This window comes from Elephantulus edwardii, unplaced genomic scaffold (genome assembly GCF_000299155.1).
Source record: "Elephantulus edwardii isolate Elephantulus edwardi_28Jun2011 unplaced genomic scaffold, EleEdw1.0 scaffold00127, whole genome shotgun sequence".
Classification (NCBI taxonomy): domain Eukaryota; kingdom Metazoa; phylum Chordata; class Mammalia; order Macroscelidea; family Macroscelididae; genus Elephantulus; species Elephantulus edwardii.
Window position 1 is genome coordinate 4,369,565 of NW_006399877.1, and position 19,143 is coordinate 4,388,707.

Here is a 19,143-nt window from a genome sequence, read left to right on the forward strand (position 1 = left end):
GATGTCAGAGAGGCTCTACCTGGGAAGGAGAAACTGGCCCCAAAACAAAACGAAGGAAATCCGGAGGCAGGGAGCCAAGGAGCGGGGTGACGTGTAAGGGCGGCAGCATGGTGAGGAAGAGGAGTGACGGTGGACCAGAGCGGGAGAGGGCGGGGAGGAGGAGCAGCTCGGCCTGGGCCTTGGAGATGCTTTGGGAAGAGGGAGGGGGGGGTGAACAACTCCAGTAAAACCAAGACCCCCCTTCACCTCCAGCTCGCGTCTCCACGCCTGGCCCACCTTCCTGGGAGACACAAGGTGTCCCTGCACCTCACAATGCCATGTGCAGCCTGGCCTCCACCTACCCCTCCACCAGAACGAGTCAAAGTCAGCAGCTTCCTTCAAAGGACCTTTGCTGGTCGTGTCATTATTTCATCTCTTGGTGACAGTCAATGGTCCCTGATAATTCCCTCCTGTAATTCCCAATGAAAAGTGAACCTCTTGCCATCAAGTCAGTTTCAGTTCACGGGGCTCATGGATCACAGAGCAGAACTCGGCTCCCCAGGGCTTCCTCGGGTGCACATTTTGGGCAGGAGATCATCAGACCCTCCCCCCACTGGGTGCAGACCTCCAATGCCCAGGTGAGCGGCTGAGGGGAAAGTGGGGCTTGCCCACTGGTCTCTCCCCACAACGCACCTTCTCATTCCATCTGGGTCAGCACCCTCTCAGGATTCTCTAGATTCTTCTCCCATGTCTCCGAGAGCTTCATCTTGATTTCTTTCCAAGCATTTCCACCTAAGCCCATCCTTTAACTCAGCGGCGCCTCACACATTTGCCTCTTGCAGGCAAACTCGTCCCAGGTCACAGGTCTAGTGACCTCCCGTCCCAACACTTCTCTCCGGGCGCCGCCTGGACCTTCCTCATCCCAGCCAAGGGCACAGCGCCTGCCCAGGTATTCAAGTCAGGTCTGGGAGACCAATCTTGTGTTCCCTTCATTCCCACAGACTATCATGAAGTTCTCATTTTCCTCAAATCCAACTTCCTTCTTATCTCTACTGATCATATCTACTGATATACCTGTTTTTAAAAATTTTATTGTGATTTGAGCAGAAGTTTGCAGAGCAAAGTGGTTTTCACCCATTCAGACGTGCCTAGTGTGCTGACAGTCGAACCTCACTTCCTTCTCCCTCCCTGTACCTCCCCTTTCCTCTTGCCCCTCGTTCTCTCGCTTCCTGCCTTCCGAACTTCCTCCCTGGACAAACGCAGTCCCTCACCCTTGTAGGGCCGACTGGTCTAAGAAGTGCCTTCATCTTGGCACTGTTGTCTCACAGGCCTGGCCGCTGGTTGGCTGTGAACCCCCAGTTGAAGGCTGACATAATCTAGAATCAGGCTGATGGCGGTGGATTTTGGTTTCTGGTTTAGCTGCAAGCTGGGGTCACAGGGTTGATGTCCGTTCTGAGCTCGAAGGGAGGTTCCAGGCCATAGTTTCAGCAGTTTTGAGTTCTGGGCCACATTTTTTCCCCTACTTAATCCAGGACCTTTCATTGTGATCCACTTCAAAGCAGTCAGCACTGGTCACCGGGCACATCCAGTTCTGCTTGCAGGGCCCGGGGACCGGAAATTAGCTCAGTCCACTAGTCCTTTGAACCAATAGTCTTTGATTTTCTTCTTTGCTTCATACAGGGAAAACCAAGAGTTGCACCTTTAATGGCTTCTTAAAAGCATTGAAGACTCCAGTCGCTACTCACAAAATCTCCCTCTAGAACAAGACTAAATCTCCCTCTAAACAAGACTAAAACATATGCATAACATGAACATGTAAGACTGCCAGGTATCCAGATTTGCTATGATCTGACCCTTCAAAGACAGCTGGAATTAACATTCTGGAACTTACCCTTATGGCTTTTCTCCCCTGAAAAGTACCTTAGATGATTCTTTGGGGTCTGCCTGACTCACAGACTTTCTCCACCTCAAATCGTAGATTTTAATATTCTTTTTGGAGGCTGTATATTATTTCCCCAAGCAGGGCCACTTCCATTTGCTTAGCAGCTTGTGGCAGGGAGTGACACTGCCAACCCAAAGGCACACGGTTCAAATCCACCATCTGCTCCACAGAAGAAGGATCGGCAATCTCCTCCTGTGTGATTTACTGCCTCTGAAAACCCCCTGGAGGGCTGCCATGAGTTGGTTCTGATTCAACAGCAAATGTTCTGGTAAGCAGATAACACTGTGGCAAACACTGCCGGGCCTGACTCGTCCACTCCCATCAGCCTGTCCCTGGTGGTGGACACTGGAGTTAGGAGTTCGTCTACGTCTCCATCCATGCTGTGCCGTGGATGTATTTACACATCACCATCAGCTGGCAGGTGACACAGTTCCCAACACTTTCACCATAACTGGCTATTTTCACTTTCCCAAAGCTTCCCCGCTGTATGATCTCTGCTGCCCTTCATCTCAGCCGCCCTGGGGGCTCCAGCTTCTGTTCTTGGCGGAAACACAGCAGACGAGCAGGCAGAACTCGGAGTCCACCATACACCTTGCTCTTCTGTGACCTGGGATAAACTGCTTGACCTCTGAGCCCTCACATTTCCTCATCTATGAACTGGCACCAACCAGGACAGTGGAAGAACCGAGGAGAGAGGACAGGTGTGAGGACAGTACTGGCCCTGAAGGGATGGGAATGTTTCAGGAAAGATGCTGGCGATTCTTCTTCTTCCTGAACCACCAGACTTGCCACGTTTGTTCTGTGGACTCTGCATCTGTCAGCTGTCCTCATCTAAACAAACCATCCCACTGCCTCCCCTGAAGAGCCTGCCTTTCTGACTCGCCTCCCTCACCTGCCCCTCCAGTCTCATAACTGGCAAGCCAGATTTTGTCACGCTCTTGTGTCTTTTCCAAAAGGTCCGTGACAGCTTCGTAACTGCCAAACGCCAAGTTCCTTCATCTGCTCTGCTCTTCTCCACCTCTCTGACCATCAGCATAATTCAAACCTGGCCACTTCATCACTGTAGCCATTTGTGGAGCTACAACGATCAAAGGCTCCGGGCGTCCAGTCAATCCACAGTGACCATCTATCTGGCTTCCGAGGCTGTAAATCCTTATGGGAGGAGACAGACCAGCTTCATCCTGAGAGCAGGCGGTGGCTTCAAACTGTTAACCTTCCAGTCAGGAGCCCTACGGATGACTCACTAACTTCCAGGGGTCCTTTCTAGGTACGTATTAAGGCAATCCTAAACCAACTAAAAGACATGCAACTGTCTCTTTGACAGGAAACTTGAGACACAGCACCAAGACCACTGCTGGCATCTCTGCTGACAGGGTGTCACAGACATCTGTCCAAATGCTGCCCATTTCCCAGTGCCACCACTAAATGTCCACAAGTCATTAAAAACAAGCCCCAACATAAGAAGTCCTGGCCAAGGCAGTATCACTGACACTGTCCTCAGAGAAAGGCAGACATCAATTCTACTAAAACAAGTGCAGAACTCAGAAAACCAGGGGGATATCCCTTAATTCATTCTCCAAAGAAAATGTAAGCCTGATATCAAAGCCAAGGGCGTCCCTAAGAAAAGGATAGTTCAATATTCCTCACAAACATAATCAACAGAACCCAACATCAAGCTAAAAAAAGAATACCTCATGACCAAATGGGACTCACACTAGTTATGCAAGGAAGGGTCTAGATTAGACAAACTATGAATGAAATCCACCACAGAAATAAGAAACACACAGTCATCTCAGGAGATGCACAAAAGCCAGGTGACAGCATCCAATACTCATTCCTGATAAAAACTCCCAGCAAAATAGGAACAGAAGGGCCGCCACTCAACACAAATAAAGGAATGGACACGAGACCAAGGTCAACAGCTGTCTCAACGGAGAGAGACGGAAAGCGTTTCCCTTGAGAACAGCAAGGCCGTCTGTCAGCACTTGTCTTCAATCCCGTAGCAGAAGTCACGGTCAGAGCAGTAAGGTAAGAAGAGACAGAAAAGGCCTCCAAACTTGTGAGGCTGAAGTAAATGATTTCCTCTGCAGGTGTGGGGTCCGTACACGGGAGCTCTGACGGTGGAGCCCTTAAGCGGCTATGCTGCTAGCACCAAGGTCGTGTGCTTCTCTGGAGCTTTGAATCCGCCAGTGGCTCAGAGAGGGGAACATGGACATTCCCCTACTGTGCAGTGGACAATACTGGAAAACCCACTGGACGATCAACTATGGTTGGTTCCAGCTCAAAATGAGACAGAGAGTGTGTGTGTGAAAGAGGGGGTTCTCATATACAGAAAACACCAGAGGCTCAGTAAGAAAGACACTGGAACTACTAGAAGGACCAGCAAAGTGCCAGGGTACAAGGTCACCATGCTGTTGTTATGTGCCATCGAGTCACCTGTGACTCACAGTGACTATAATATCTCTGAATGCTGCTCTTTCCTGAGCCCATCTCCTTGTCTCTGACGGACCTAATCTCATTGTTCCAGTCACTGAGTCAATCCATTTCACCCTGGTTCTTCCTCTCCTGCACTGTCCCCTCACTCTTCCAAGTATGATGTTCTTCTCCAAGGACTGGTCCCTCCTGGCCACGTGTCCCGACCACGTGAGACGGAGCTTCAACATCCTAGCCTTCAGGGAGCAGCTTGGTTTCACCTTCTCTAGGACAGACCTGCTTTGTGCTGGCAGTTCATGAAGGTTCCCATAAAACTTACTAATCAACTGTAATTACTGTTAATAATAAAAACAGCCACCGATGACTGAATAAAAACCTAATACGGTTGGTTGGTTCACGCAAATAAAATGAAAAAGAAAAAAAATAAAATCCTAATGAAATAAACAATTAAAAAAATCAGTATGATCCTTTACACTAATAAAACGGTCTCTGAAAAGGAAATCAGGAAAATAAAATACAAAAGCCATGCAAAAGATGAAGGACTTACGTATAAAACGAAATAGAAACAAGAACATCTAAAAACAACAATAAAACCCCACGAAAGACGGTTATCGAACACCACCTGAGACTTATGTAAATGGGAGACCACACCACGCTCATGGGTGGGAACCCTGAAAATGTCAGTGACATGCAAAGAGACCTGACGGGGAAATGTAGCCTCGGCTATAGTCCAGTCATACTCTTCAAAGAGGAAAAAAGCTTTAAACCCCTTTACATGGCAAGAGAAGAGATGCTCAGAGAAGTAGAGCCCTCCTGGGCAGGGACAGCAAGCAGAACATCACATCTTCTATCGGAAAACCAGAGCACCGCACAGGCGCTTGTGGTCAAACCCGCTTAGGACTGCGGCTCGACAGACAAAGAGACCAGTGGGCCAGGCCAAGAGCCCGCCCAGCGGGCCAGGCCGAGAGCCTACCCGGCAGGCCAGGCTGAGAGTTTACCTGGCCGGCCAGGCCGAGAGTCCACCTGGCCGGCCAGGCCGAGAACCCACCGACGGACAGCTGGACTGCAAGCAACAGAGAAATGATGTCTGTTTATCAAACAGTGTGGCAAAACTAGATATATCCTGCAGAAAAATGAAGCAGAATCCTACCGTAATGCCATATAAGGAAATAACTCAAGTTGGGTTAGAGAGCTAAGCACAAAACTTTAAACAATAAATGCCATCAAAGGAAAAAGAGATGCTGCCTTTGCCCGGCCCCTGGCGCCCCGGTCGCTATGGTCACTCTGCAGTGACCCACAGGCTCGCGGTGGCTGATCTGCAGAAGTGGATCACCAGGCTTCTCTACCTCGTCTTTCTCAGTCTTAGAAGCCCCTCTGAAACCTCTCACAAGCTCCGGCTGACAGGGGTGTGGCTGGGAGTGAGGTGAACTGGCTGGGATCTGCCTGGGTCTCCCGCTCGGAAGGGGGTCATCTATCTATTCAGCTTCTCACCAAGGTGGGGGTTGGGACCTGACAAAGACAAGTTACCGCTATCAAGCTGAGGCTGACTCACGGTGACTCCCAGGCATTTCTGAGGCTCTAGGCTCTTAACAGAAGCCGCAAGCTTCATTTTTCTCTTTGGGCGCAGCTGGTGGATTCGAACTGCTGACCTCTGGGTTGGCAGCCTAACGCTGGACCTGCTTGGCCGCCATAGCTCCCAAGCCCACCGCCGTAAGAGCTCCTGAGGCACACAGGCAGCAGCCCGCCTCCCTCGGCCCGGCCGCCCCTCAGGGTGCACACTTACTTGGAGTCTCGCAGTCCACACAGTGCGAATTCCCTCTGATGTTTCGGATGGACTGCAGGGCCATGGCCTCGCTCTGGCTGGTCAGCCGGGACTGGACAAAGAAAAACAAGAGAGCTCTACCGATCGAGAAGTCAGACAGACAAGGGACAGACAGAGGACATGGGGCCTTCCCACAATGATCACTTCTCCAATGTCTTTGGGGAAAAGGGGAATGGACGGAGAGCTCATTCTTGGGTGCTCCAGGAACAAACATCAAAACTGATCTGAGGAGACCAGGCCCGCTCATAGAGGCAAGAGGCAGGTCTGGATCATGTGGGAATGAACGGAGACCCTGGGCCACTTGGTGGACGTTACTGGTCGACGCGCTTTGCCTGCCGTCCGTCTGCTTGGTATGAAGATAAAGAATAAGCAAAGAATAATCTGCTTATAAGCCAAGGGTCAGGGCTTAATCAGGGCTGGGCGACGTATCTCATGACTCTCATCAGAAAACCACGTCCATGCCACACATCACCCCTTGGAGACTCACTTTTCATTTCCAGACAAGCTCAGTTGCCACAGCAACAAACTCCCTGCAGGTCTGAGCACAAAGGGGGTAACTAGGCGGCCTGGAGGCGGGGAGGGCAGTGGACAAGGCCAGGCCATATACTGCTTCCCAAACCCACACGCGGAGTCATCTTAAAAATCAGAACCACCACCCGTGCTGCTTGCTGCAGAAAATGCCAAAAACTGGCGGAGGGAAATGCAGCTACCAAAGCAGCATAAATGGAGGACAACCACCACAGTTCAACTACTAACAGCCTGGCAGTGTTCTAGCCCTTTTCCCGAAGGACACAACCCCATATACATCCACACGCAAAAACTCTGCCTTCAGTGCCATTGTGTAACTGCCTCCCTGGCCAATCAATGGCTGTGTAGTATCCCACTGAAGACAAGTTCTTTATCACTTCTCCTAAACTCGAGCCAGTGCCAGGAGAAATGCACTGAAATTGCATTAATTTGTGATTATTGACTGACGCAGGTTCTTGCTAGGTAGATACAGTTAATCTGGCCACTAACGCTCAAACTACCTAGTCAACTCCAGACGCCGACAGCTTGGATTTAGGCAGGAGACCTTCCAAGTTGAATCCCTACACCAAGACTCATAGGTGTGGAATCAGCGTTGACTCTTAGTGAGAACAAGGCAGAGTAAAACTGCTCGTGAGATTTTCAGACGCAGTCATCTTTCCTGGAACAGATGCCGCATCTTTTTCCCTGAGTGGTTGACAGGTTTGAACAACTGACTTTTCAGTTGAGAGTTGAGCACTTACCCACTCGGCCTGCAGGGCTCCTCTAAAGGGGACCTCTGTGTCAAACTGTCTCTTGTGAAACAGTTTACCATTTACCACAAAGTATTGGTAATTTATAAATTCTTACTGTTAGATGTTGCAAAGCAGCCTCCAACTGCAGGCCGCTGTTATGTACAATATAACAGATTGTTGTTACTACTACAACAGAACAAGATCCAACTCTACACCTGCCTCGCAGTTTCTGCTGTACTTAAACGCCGCTGGCGTCACTGTGTTGATCCATCTCACTGAAGGCCTCCCTCACTTATGCTGACTCTCTACTTCATCGTCATCCACACATGACGACCTTCTCCAGGGACTGGCCTCTTCTGACATGTCCAATATATGTTAAGACAAAAATGTCACCATCCTTGTCTCCAAGGAGCAGCCTGGCTGCACTTCCAACACAAACTTGTCTCTTCTTCAGCAGCCCGTGGGATGTTCAGTATTCTTTACCAACGTCCTAGTCCCAAGGCACGGATTCTTCTTCCTCATTCACTGCCCATGAACTGGAGGCTCGGACATACCTCACTCTAAACGGACCTCTCTCCAGCATTTTAACGAGTCGTGGGGAGCAGGGTTGAACACTGCACCACGTCTCTTGTTGCTTCCACAGATGTTGATGGTGGATTTCAGTACAATGCAATCCTTGACAGTATCACTCTTCAATTATCATGATGTTTGTCGGTCTAATTGTGAGAATGTCTGTTTTCTTTGCATTGAGGTATAATTATACTGAAGGCTACAAGTTTTTAACTTCATAATTTATTAACTGTGATTGTCTAATTAAGCTCTTGAGGAATAGTGGTAGTAGTTGCACTGCCAACCCAAAGGCATGGAGTTCAAATCCACCAGCTGCTACACGTGAGAAAAACGGGCAATCTCCTCCTGCGTAGTTAACTGCCTCTGAAAACTCACTGGAGCTGTTAGTTCTGGTTCCAACTCGAAGGCACCTAACAACAACAATTACCTAATTAGCATAAAAGAGTTGGAATATTTTATTTCCTTGGATTACCCAGCTAAGTACACACCATATATATCTAAGAATTTATAGAGTTCTCTTTTACAGGAAAATGTGTCATTCTGAACATCTGGAGTGTGGATAACACACCTGGGGTTATGTCTGCTTGTCTCTGTATAATTATTTATACAGACATCTCTCTCTTTACTGCACTTTAATTTCGTGCAGTACAAACAGTTTGCGGCAGCCCCGTGTCAAGTCTATCAGCACCTTTCTTCCAACAGGATGTGCTCACTCTGTGTCTGTGTGTCCCAGCCTGGCCTCTTTCACACTACTGCCAACCCTTCCATCAAGTCACCGCACACGTTACAGACTACAGCAGTCCATCGACCTGACATTTTGGGAACGGAAACATTTGTGGGAGCCCCCTCGGTGTAGTATCTGCTGTACTGCCGTGGTCTGGGACCAAGTCCCCAGTGTCTCTGTGGTCGGCCTGTGCAGGTCTCCCCTGCCGTGGGCTCTGGAAGACCCTCACAGGGCCCCACCACCTCTGCACTCATTCCCTGCGGTGTCTGTTCTCCCTCAAGCTGCTCCTGGCTGGCCTGGTGTCCAGACCCTGCATGCAGACCCCTGCTCAGCATGTGCTGGGATGCTGGTGGGTGCGGACCCCTGCTCGTCACGTGCCGGGGTGCTGGAGGGTGCAAGTGTGTTGAATGTTCTTGCAGTGTCACAGGAAGGTTCTCCGAGAGAAGGCATCTTCCTCGCACGTGCACCTCCAGGCATGGGAGGAGGGAGCTGTGTGAGGCTGGGACAAGCTACGGAGTGTGGCCAGCATAGGCAGGCAGCCTTCCTGTGTCCCTTGGTCCTGCTCGCAGGTCGTGGACTCGGTGGGTATCTGGATCACTTGTGACGTCCACTCGTCTGGAGGTGCATTTCCCAGTTAGTCCTCGCCTCTCCTGGTCAGAGCTTCATCCCAGCGCTCCGGAGGTGATGTGTGCCACTTCTCCCCACAGACAAGGGTGTATAAAGCACCCCGTTCTCATTTTAGACACTGAGAAGGTAACTGCGTAAGGGTGTGACTCAGGAATGAAAGGCAGCCCTTCTCCCCACCTTGGGTGTAAAACATCTTTGAAAAAGTGAAGCAAATGACATTATAATAACAATGACTGTGGTCTGGTTTACGCTGGTTAAAGAGGGTAATAAAACAGGACACTCGATCTTTGTGAAGGACAGACTCCTTTCTGGATGACAAAGTGGCATGTAAATCATTGCCAGAAGTTTCTTTAAACGGTCCCAGATGGAAGCACAGGTTGGTGGACAGCGTCCTTTTTTATGTTTCTAATTGACAATAGTTTGAAAATGTGAAAGCTCTCTAAGCAAGTGAAGGGTCCCAGCCAAGCGCCGGGGTTTCCAAACATACGTATCTGGAGTCTCCACTGGGAACGGGCTTTTACACAAAGGAGGCACAGTTGTCTCAAAAATGTAGGTGAAAAGATTTTTTTGTTTGTTTTATTTCCCTTCTTAAAACAACAAGAGAGGAATTATCCCTAAGTCTTCAATAAGAAGCCTCTCTGGTTTTTACCAGCAGAGTTTAGAAAATGAACGTTCTCTTCCCAGCACGATGCTACACACACATCCATTTTTCATTTATGACTAACGAAATGGCGTTCAGACCTGACATGTATTAGAACTTGAGTCCTTGGGAAGACTGAACAGTGCAAGTTCCAAGTCCATGATTCTTGTCCCTGCATCTCCTCTGTCGAAAACCCGAAGTTTTTTAAAATGTGCAGATTTAAGGCACCTGAACCCAAAGGGTTCCCTCAGTTACCATCAGAGATCAGCGTTCAACATCTGGGATTATTTTCAAGAATACTTAGTTAAAATGGGACATTCTTTGCTGTGGGAGTTTTGGGGTGTAGTGTGCTCAGTGCTGCAACTAATGCGAAGGTCAGTGGTTTGAGTCCACCTGCTGCTCTGTGGGAGAAAGATGGACAGTGCCCTCCTATAGAGATGGACGGTCTGGGAAGCAGATGGAGGGTCCCCGTGAGTGACCGGCGAGGGCAGTGGGTTTGGTTTTGCTGCTGTTCAGCTGCGGTGTAAGCACTGCTGAGTTCAGGCACTCATGCACAACACGACTGGGCAGGACACCGAGCTCTCCCTCTAGGTCACAAAGCCTTCTGCTTGGGAAGGGGACCTGTCCTGGCACTCGGACTCCTGCCTGACGCTCCCTCCCCTCGACACCCCAGGAAGATAGACCAGTCCTGGCACTTGGACCCCCACCTGACGCTCTGTCCCCTGAACACCCCGAGACCCCTGCCTGATGCTCCCTCCCCTGGACACCCCAGCAAGGAGACCTGTCCCGGCTCTTGGACCCCGGTCTGATGCTCCGTCCCCTCGACACCCCGGGCAGGGGACCTGTCTGACACTCCCTCCCGAGGACCCCAGGCTTGGCTGTTCTCTCTAGAGGTCAGGAGCACCCTGGCTTTGGGGCAGCCTGCTGGGGGCCTCACCTTGTTCTTGCTGCTCTCGCAGGACTGCAGGCTGGCCAGGATCTGGCTCTCGATGGCCTGGACCCACGCGTCTCTCTCTTCATACGTGGTGGCTTCAAAATGCCACGTCTGACCAGTGAGGGAGACAATGGTGAACTCAAAGTTCTCTTCTTGTTCTGAAACACAGAGAGAGGGGTGAAGGTTGGCCTTTCAGGAGACAGCGGCCACCCTGCCAGAGTCCAGGATGACATCACGCCCACTGGGGGGACATGAGGGACCAAGCCAGAACCCAGACTGCACACGCACAGGCGGTCCAGGGGAGCGGCTACTTTCTTCACTGGGGTCTCTGGTGGGAAGCACAGAGCATCTTAAGTGAGAAGGTCTACGGGGACATTTTACAGCAGGGTCCATTAGAATGGGCAGTAGGCGGGTGTCATCAGATTTAAGCTGGCAGTGAGCATGGGGCAAGTGTGGAGTGGAGAGGCCTTGGTGGGACAAGAAGGCCACTGTGGGCGACAGCTGTCTACAAGAGTAACTCTTTCACGTAGCTACATCTGGGGCTTTGGACGTGCTCAGCCTCTCTGAGACTCATTCATCTTATCCATAAAATGGGACCAAGCTTCAATGAAAAGCCTCAGTGAGGTTGGCACAGGGCCTGGCCACAGGGCATAAACCCTGCACACCCACCCTGGAGGCGACGTCACACACAGCCCGTCCTCGGGGCCAGGGAAGAGCTGCTTCCGATGGTTTTCAGTGACTGTTTCTAGAAAGCTGATCACCAAGTCTTTCTTCCAAAGCACCTTTGAGTGGACTTAAACTGATAACCTTCTTGTTAGCACCAAACCCAACGCTGGCCACCCACTTCTGAAAAAGCAGGCTCTGAAACCCCTCAGGGGCACAGCCCACCCTCTGCCCATGATGAGAATGAGTCAGGAGGCCTCGCTGTTCACAGAGGAGCTCAGCCCATGGGGGGGCAGCTGATCCCCTCGGTCCTCAACAGCTCTGCCTCTACCGCTGAAAACTGTGGCTGACTCTGAGAAGAATGGGAATCCCAGAACACTTGACGGTGCTAATGAGAACCCTACACTTGAACCAAGAGGCAGTGGCCAGAACAGAGCAGGGCAACACTGCATGGTTCAAAATTGGGAAGGGCGTACTCCAGGGATGTGTCCTATCTCCATACCTTTTCAACTTGTGTGCAGAACAGATTATCCGGGAGGCTGGGCTCTATGAGGAGAAGTGTGGGGTCAGGATTGGTGGAAGATCTATCAACAATCTGCGTTATGCAGATGATACAATACTGCTTGCTGAAACTGAGGAGGACCTGAAATGCTTGCTGCAGAGGGTCAAGGACTGCAGCCTTCACTATGTCTTCTTGACATTGAGCCTCAGTCCAAAGATTCTCACCACTGGACCAACTGGCAGCATCAGGATGGATGGTAAAGAGCTTGAGATTGTTCACAGCTTTAGTTTGCTTGGCTCCATAGTCAACAGTCTTAGCACCAGTAGCCAGGAAATTAAAAGACATATTGCCATGGGAAAGCCTGCTGTTAGGGACCTCTCCAAAGTACTGAAGAGCAATGGTTTCTCTCTGGAGACTAAGTTGCGTCTGATACAGACCATGGTCTTTGCTATCACTTGTTATGCATCAGAGAGTTGGACAATGACTAGGAAGGATAGAAAGAGAATTGATGCCTTTGAGCTGTGGTGCTGGAGAAGAGTATTGAGGGTACCATGGACTGCTAGGAAAACAACAGATTCATCCTGGAAAGGGTCAAACTGGGCAGCTCCTTGGAGGCAAGGATTCTGGGGCTTCGTATGACACACTTTGGACATGGTGTAAGGAGAGACCGGTCCTTGGAGAAGGACATCATACTTGGGAGGGTGGAGGGATAGTGCAGGAGGGGAAGACCCTCTATCAGGTGGATTGATTCAGTGACTGGGGTAATCAGGATGGGTGTGACAGAGGCAGTGATTGGCACAGGATAGAGCAGAGTTTAGAGCTGTTGTACATAGGGCCGCTATGAGTCGCAAGCGACTCGACAGCACATAACAACAACAACAACATCTGCTTCCCGAGTCCTGCAGATTGAGTGGTCAGAGCTCAGAAAGGGAGGGGGACCAGCAACTCCACCCCGGCCTCCCCGCCTGTAGGCTCATGTACAGATGGCCTGTGTTTACACGGAAGCACAAGATTCCCCACCCGCTGCAGGCAAGGTGGGTAGTGAATGGGGGCGACGCAGAGCCCAGAGATGCCCCAACATGAGGGGCTTTGTTGGGATTTTCATTTAAAAATTGAGTGTGATTTTCTAACAGTTTCCCCACAGCTGATCTGCAATTATTGGTTGAGGAACTAACTCCATCTGATGATGAAAAGGAAGTGTCCGGAGCAGCGGGTCTTTCTGTGCTAAGGTCTGTGCGACAGCTTCTGTGGACCCTACTGTCATAAGCAAGCCCCCTGATGCTGTCTGTCCTGGTGAGTGGGTACACAGGGTGAGGAAAAGCCACGCTCAGGGAGGCCCGGGGGCTCACGGGCACTGGAACCACCCGTCAGGAGGGCTGCAGGGGCCCAGGGTTTAACGTGGAATCAGCACGCCCGTGGACAAGCCCCTGATCATCACGCGGGAGATCCTCGAACGAGAAAATCGGAACCATTCCTCCACCAGGGAGTTTCGGTGCAGGCGACTGTCACACGGCTGTGCTGCCCAGATACGGAACCAGGGCCCAACTGACCCACCAGGCAGAGAGGGAGGAGGGACAGAGCAGGCTTCGGTGTGGGGGGCTCGGCGGTGCATCTCAGGGGACCCCGTGGTGGGCTGGGTCCACGAGGAGGAGATCGTAGCAGACAGCTGTGTTCTCCACAGGTCTGTGCAGGATGGGGGTGCAGTGTGCACGTGGATGACTGGAGATGCCCTCAGACAGGTTCCAGGTCTCTGAGGACTGTGGTGCATGGGGTTACTTCTGCCCTCCCCGATGCATGGGGCCACCTCTGCCTCCCCCCAAGGCAACAACTGTGTACAGTCGCACTTCCCACATCTCACGGAAAGGCAGGACTTTGATATTAAATTACTAAACTTCATTTTGGTTTGTCCATTAACTAAGTGAAGAGAATTAACCAATGAATACAAAATCCACTCAAGAGAGGGAACATATAAACTCATTCCTTGGGGGCGGACCGGCGCCTCCCATGGGACCTACGCTGTGACTCCTCCATGATCTTCAACACCTTCATCACAACCACCACCTGCTTCCACTGCACCGTGCTCTCCTCTCACCAGACCTCAGTGAGCACAATACAGTCAGTCACTGAAGGTTCTGGTGCCCCAGTCATATGGAAGGTGTGCTGACATTACACTGTCGTCTACTAACCATGCAGTTATTGTGACAGAAAACATTGAAACACCATGGGAATCACCAAACTGTGACCCAGCTACGTGTAGTGAGACGTCACTTCCAACTCTACAGGAAAAATGGCCCCGGTGCAGTTGGTGAATTTATTAAAACACATCATGTGTTTTAATAAATGGTGAATTTATTAAAACACATCATGTGAGAAGTACAAACAAAGAAAGGAAGCCTGCCCTCGAGAATCCCTCCTCTAGTACCATCTGGTGGTACAACACTTAAGCACTCGGCTCTGGTTGAAGACTGACAGTTGGAGTTGACCAGCAGCTCTGCAGGGGAATGACCTAGGCATTGGCCCTTGATGGGTTACGGTCTAGAAAACCTCCATGAAGTCTACCCACAAGACCACCACCAGTCATAACAGACGCGACGGCACCTCATGGTAACAACCGAATTGGAGCTGACTCATGGCTGACCCTCCAGTGGCTTTTCAGAGGCAGTGAGGGAACAGGCTGTCCATCTTTCTCCCTTGGAGGAGCTGGGGATTTGAACTGTGTGCCTCTGGGTTCGCAGTGCAGGTCCTCACCACAAGGTCACGCGAGATCCCCACCATAACAACCACGTTGTTCTATTTTTCTGTGTCTCCTTTCATCCTGGTCCCTTGCCTCCCTCTCTCCTTCAGCACCTGCCGGCTGTGGGGTGGGCTCTGTGGTCCTCACTCAATCCTGAACTCCACGTCCCACAGACTCGTGACTGCTGTGCAGGGCACGCAGCCACCTGGAGGCGCTGTGGTCTAACCTCACCTTGGAGGCCGCCTCTTCTCGTCACCCCTTCACGTTTTACACTTTAAAGTTCTTAACAGGCAGCTGTGCTCCCACCTCTGTGGTTCTGTCAAGTCAATTCCAACCTGCAGTGACTGGGTGTGACAGCAGATGGTCCGCAGGGTGGACTTGGCTGTGACCTTGTGGGAGACACTGGCAGGTCCTTCTCCTGCAGAGAGGCTGATGGGCTTGAACTGCTGACCCCTTGGTTAGAACCACCTACTTAAACGTTGGCCCACGTTCTCCGCTCTCTTCCACGTGTAGCTGCTCGTCGGCTGCTGGGGGAGTCACTTTGCTGCCAACTGCAGCCACCGAAGTGTTAGAACCGGCGGACCATGGCAGCCCCGCGCTGGGTGAGTCTGCTGGTGCTGTTTTCCTAACAGGATGAGTTCACATCAAGTCTCTGTGCCACAGCTTGGTTATATGGACAATAGCACAAACTTTTTCATCACATGTGGCTTCTCGTTGCTGTGGTCGTTAGGGGCTGTTGAGTATCAGTCCTATCGACCCAGTGGACATCACACCTGAATCCCATCCTGTCCTGTGCCATCCACACAGTCTCTGACACACGGAGCCGTGGGCTGCAGTCAATGGGTCAAGAACCTTAGTGATACAGAACTGTGATGTCAACTCAAAAGTACGCTGTTCGAATCCACCAGCTGCTCTGGAGGAGAAAGATGGGCAGTCTCTTCCCCTGACATTTTCTGCCTGTGAAAATCCTAGGAGGGTCAGCTCCAACTTGATGGCACACAACACAAAAACGGCACAGGACGGGGAGCTCTGGTGGCTTACTGGCAAGAAGCTGTGTTGCCAACACAAAGGCACATAGTTCGCAGTTACTAGCTGCTGTGAAGGAGGATGGGCCATCTCCTCCCATGTGCTTAGCTGCCTCTGAAAGCCTGCTGGAGGGTCAGCTAGGGGTTTGTTCTGACTCGAAAGTACACAGCACCATGGGACAGGACAGGACAGAGTTCAGATCCATTGTTCATAGGATGGCTCTGTGTCACAGTCAACTCAATGGCCCTTAACAACAACAACATCACACACTTAATAATCTATAGCATTGTGCGAAGAGCAATGGTGTCTCTCTGGAGACTAAGGTGCGTCTGATACAGGCCATGGTCTTTGCTATCGCTTGTTATGCATCAGAGAGTTTGACAGTAACTAAGGAGGATAGAGGGAGAATTGATGCCTTTGAGCTGTGGTGCTGGAGAAGAGTATTGAGGGTACCATGGACTGCTAGGAAAACAAACAGATTCATCCTGGAAAGGGTCAAACCAGGCAGCTCCTTGGAGGCAAGGATTCTGAGGCTCCGTCTAACATACTTTGGACATGTTGTAAGGAGAGACCGGTCCTTAGAGAGGGACATCATGCTTGGGAGGGTGGAGGGATGGCGAGGGAGGGGAAGACCCTCTATGAGGTGGATTGACTCAGTGACTGGGGTAATTGGGATGGGAGTGTCAGAGACAGTGCGATTGGCACAGGACAGAGCAGAGTTTGGGGCTGTTGTACATAGGGTTGCTATGAGTCACAAGCGATTCGACAGCACATAACAAAAACAAGAACATTGTGTGATGCGAACTTTTCTGTGCACGAGGACACCAGGATATCCGGGACTTACTTCACTGCAGCAGTCCGGAACCGAACCTGAAATAGCTCCAAGATCTGCCTGTGCATTTCCCAGTGTTTATCCTACTGAAACCTGCCTTTGTAACATTTCAGATGACCTCCGAGCAGCCAGGGCCCACAGACTCAGCTCGGTCTTCCTTCTCAGTAACCCCTCTCTCTCCGGGGAACCTCACACCACTGATCAAACCACCATCCTGAAACATTTTCCTCCTCTGTCTTGTGTCAATTCACCGTAATTTTTGCTCAAGTAAGGAGATAACAACTAATAATACCTAGAGTAATTAGAGTAATTTTTCCTTGGAAGCACGACGCAGCAGTCTGCAATCCCTGTGGGGCAGGTCTGTTATGCTTCACGGAGGTGCTGTGAATCCGAATCGGCCCGGTGGCAGTGGGTTTGATTCTGGTGTTGGGCCCACAGATACAGAAAGCACTGCATTTACACAACAACAACAACAACAACAACAACAACAACACAGTGACCACACTGTCTATGACGCTGGACGGAAGGAACCAAAGCAAGGAGAGGATGTTAATAATCAGCAAGGAAGGCCAGCACGCCCCAAAGGGGCCAGTAACGTGACAGACATCGCAAAGCCACAGCCAAAGCCGCAAAGTGAATGAATCTCTTCAGAGTCCTGAGAGACAATGAGGTCAGTTTAGAGCCTGCAATTAAAGAACATTCTCTCAACAACACACTAAATAAACGTATTTTCATGCACACTGAGACAACCTATGACCAACAGTTTCACTAAAATAATTACTACAGGAAGCGCCTCAGGAAGATCCTGGAAGGAAGGTGTGAAGTGAAAAAAGGTGGGTAATAGACGCATCCGATACATCAATAAATATGCAAACAAACCTAAAAACACACACAAAAAAACAGATGAATAAACATCCCTAAAAATGCCCAATTCGCCTCATGCACTTGCTGCAGAGGGTCAAGGACTGCAGCCTTCAGTATGGACTGAGGCTCAATGTCAAGAAGACAAAGATTCTCACCACTGGACCAATTGGCAGCGTCAGGATGAATGGCGAAGAGATTGAGATTGTTCACAGCTTCAGTTTGCTCGGCTCCACGGTCAACACTCTTGGCACCAGCAGTCAGGAAATCAAAAAGCATATCGCGATGGGAAAGTCTGCTGTTAGGGACCTCTCTAAAGTACTCAGGAGCAACGGTGTCTCTCTGGAGACTAAGGTGCGCCTGATACAGGCCATGGTCTTTGCAATCGCTTGTTATGCATCAGAGAGTTGGACAATGACTAGGGAGGACAGAAGGAGAGTTGATGCCTTTGAGCTGTGGTGCTGGAGAAGAGTACTGAAGGTACCATGGACTGCTAGGAAAACAAACAGATTTGTCCTGGAAAGGGTTAAACTGGCAGATCCCTGGAGGCAAGGATTCTGAGGCTCCGTCTAACATACTTTGGACATGTTGTGAGGAGAGACCGGTCTTTAGAGAGGGACATCATGCTTGGGAGGGTGGAGGGACGGCGCAGGAGGGGAAGACCCTCTATGAGATGGATTGACTCGGTGACTGGGATAATTGGGATGGGTGTGTCAGAGGCAGTGCGGTTGGCGCAGGATAGAGCAGGGTTTAGGGCTACTGTGCATAGGGTCGCTATGAGTCGCAAACGACTCGACAGCACATAACAACAACAACAACATATCACATAGCAGAGAACCGGAGTGAGGGCCAAGGACACGGGGTCTGATCTTGCCTCACAGGTGGAGGGCAACATCAGTCTTAGGTTCTGAGGTAGATGCATAAAGTAGAACATTAAGCTTTACAAGTAAAGAAGTGGAGTATGTAACTACTTGCCACCAGAGGGGAAACTTAGCAAATTCAACACACTGAAAACGTCCTACCAAGCTAATGGCGCTGGAGAAGAACCCCGATTAGACCCTGGGCTGCCACTGAGCCAGCACGCTCCTCAGAATCAGGGGCGACCTCTGTTCTCAAGGAGCAGCCCTCAGAGAAGGCTAGTGTGCTTGGTGCAGGGTTAACTGAGAAGACCCTCAATGGGGGGACTGAACAGCGGCTGCACAACAGGCGTGACCGCAGAAGGATGGCAAGGTGCGCAGGGTCCCTACAAGTAGGATTAAACTCTCCACAACCTCAAACTAGTAAGAAAAGGGAAGCCCTTCTGCTTGGACAAAGGGAACCGTAGTCACAAAACCCAGGACACCATTCATCTTAATGTGACGTGCTAGGGATAATTATTTTAAAATTATTTTTTAAATATTTTAATTTTATTATTTTGTGTGTGTGTGTACCGCCGAATCGGATCTGACTGGTACAGGAGGAGATTGCCTCTTCTTCTCCAGTAGAGCATCTGGTGGATTTGAACTGCATACCTCTGGGATTGAAATGTAGCTTCTTGCCACTAGGCCAAGCTCCCTTAAAAGTCTTTATTTATACTAGTTTATTTACAAAATTTG

The 19,143-nt window shown here is 50.4% G+C and overlaps 1 protein-coding gene across 1 annotated transcript in view; it reads right to left on the minus strand.

Annotated features, from left to right (window-relative positions):
• Window positions 1-19,143, minus strand: part of AGAP1 (ArfGAP with GTPase domain, ankyrin repeat and PH domain 1) — a 405,039-nt gene that overhangs the window by 64,258 nt on the left and 321,638 nt on the right. Inside the window, exons 13-14 of the mRNA XM_006893452.1 lie at window positions 10,934-11,088; window positions 6,138-6,228 (exon numbers count right to left, since the gene is read on the minus strand). Of these exons, the coding sequence (XP_006893514.1) occupies window positions 6,138-6,228; window positions 10,934-11,088 (246 nt within the window). The remainder of the gene's footprint in view (window positions 1-6,137; window positions 6,229-10,933; window positions 11,089-19,143) is intronic.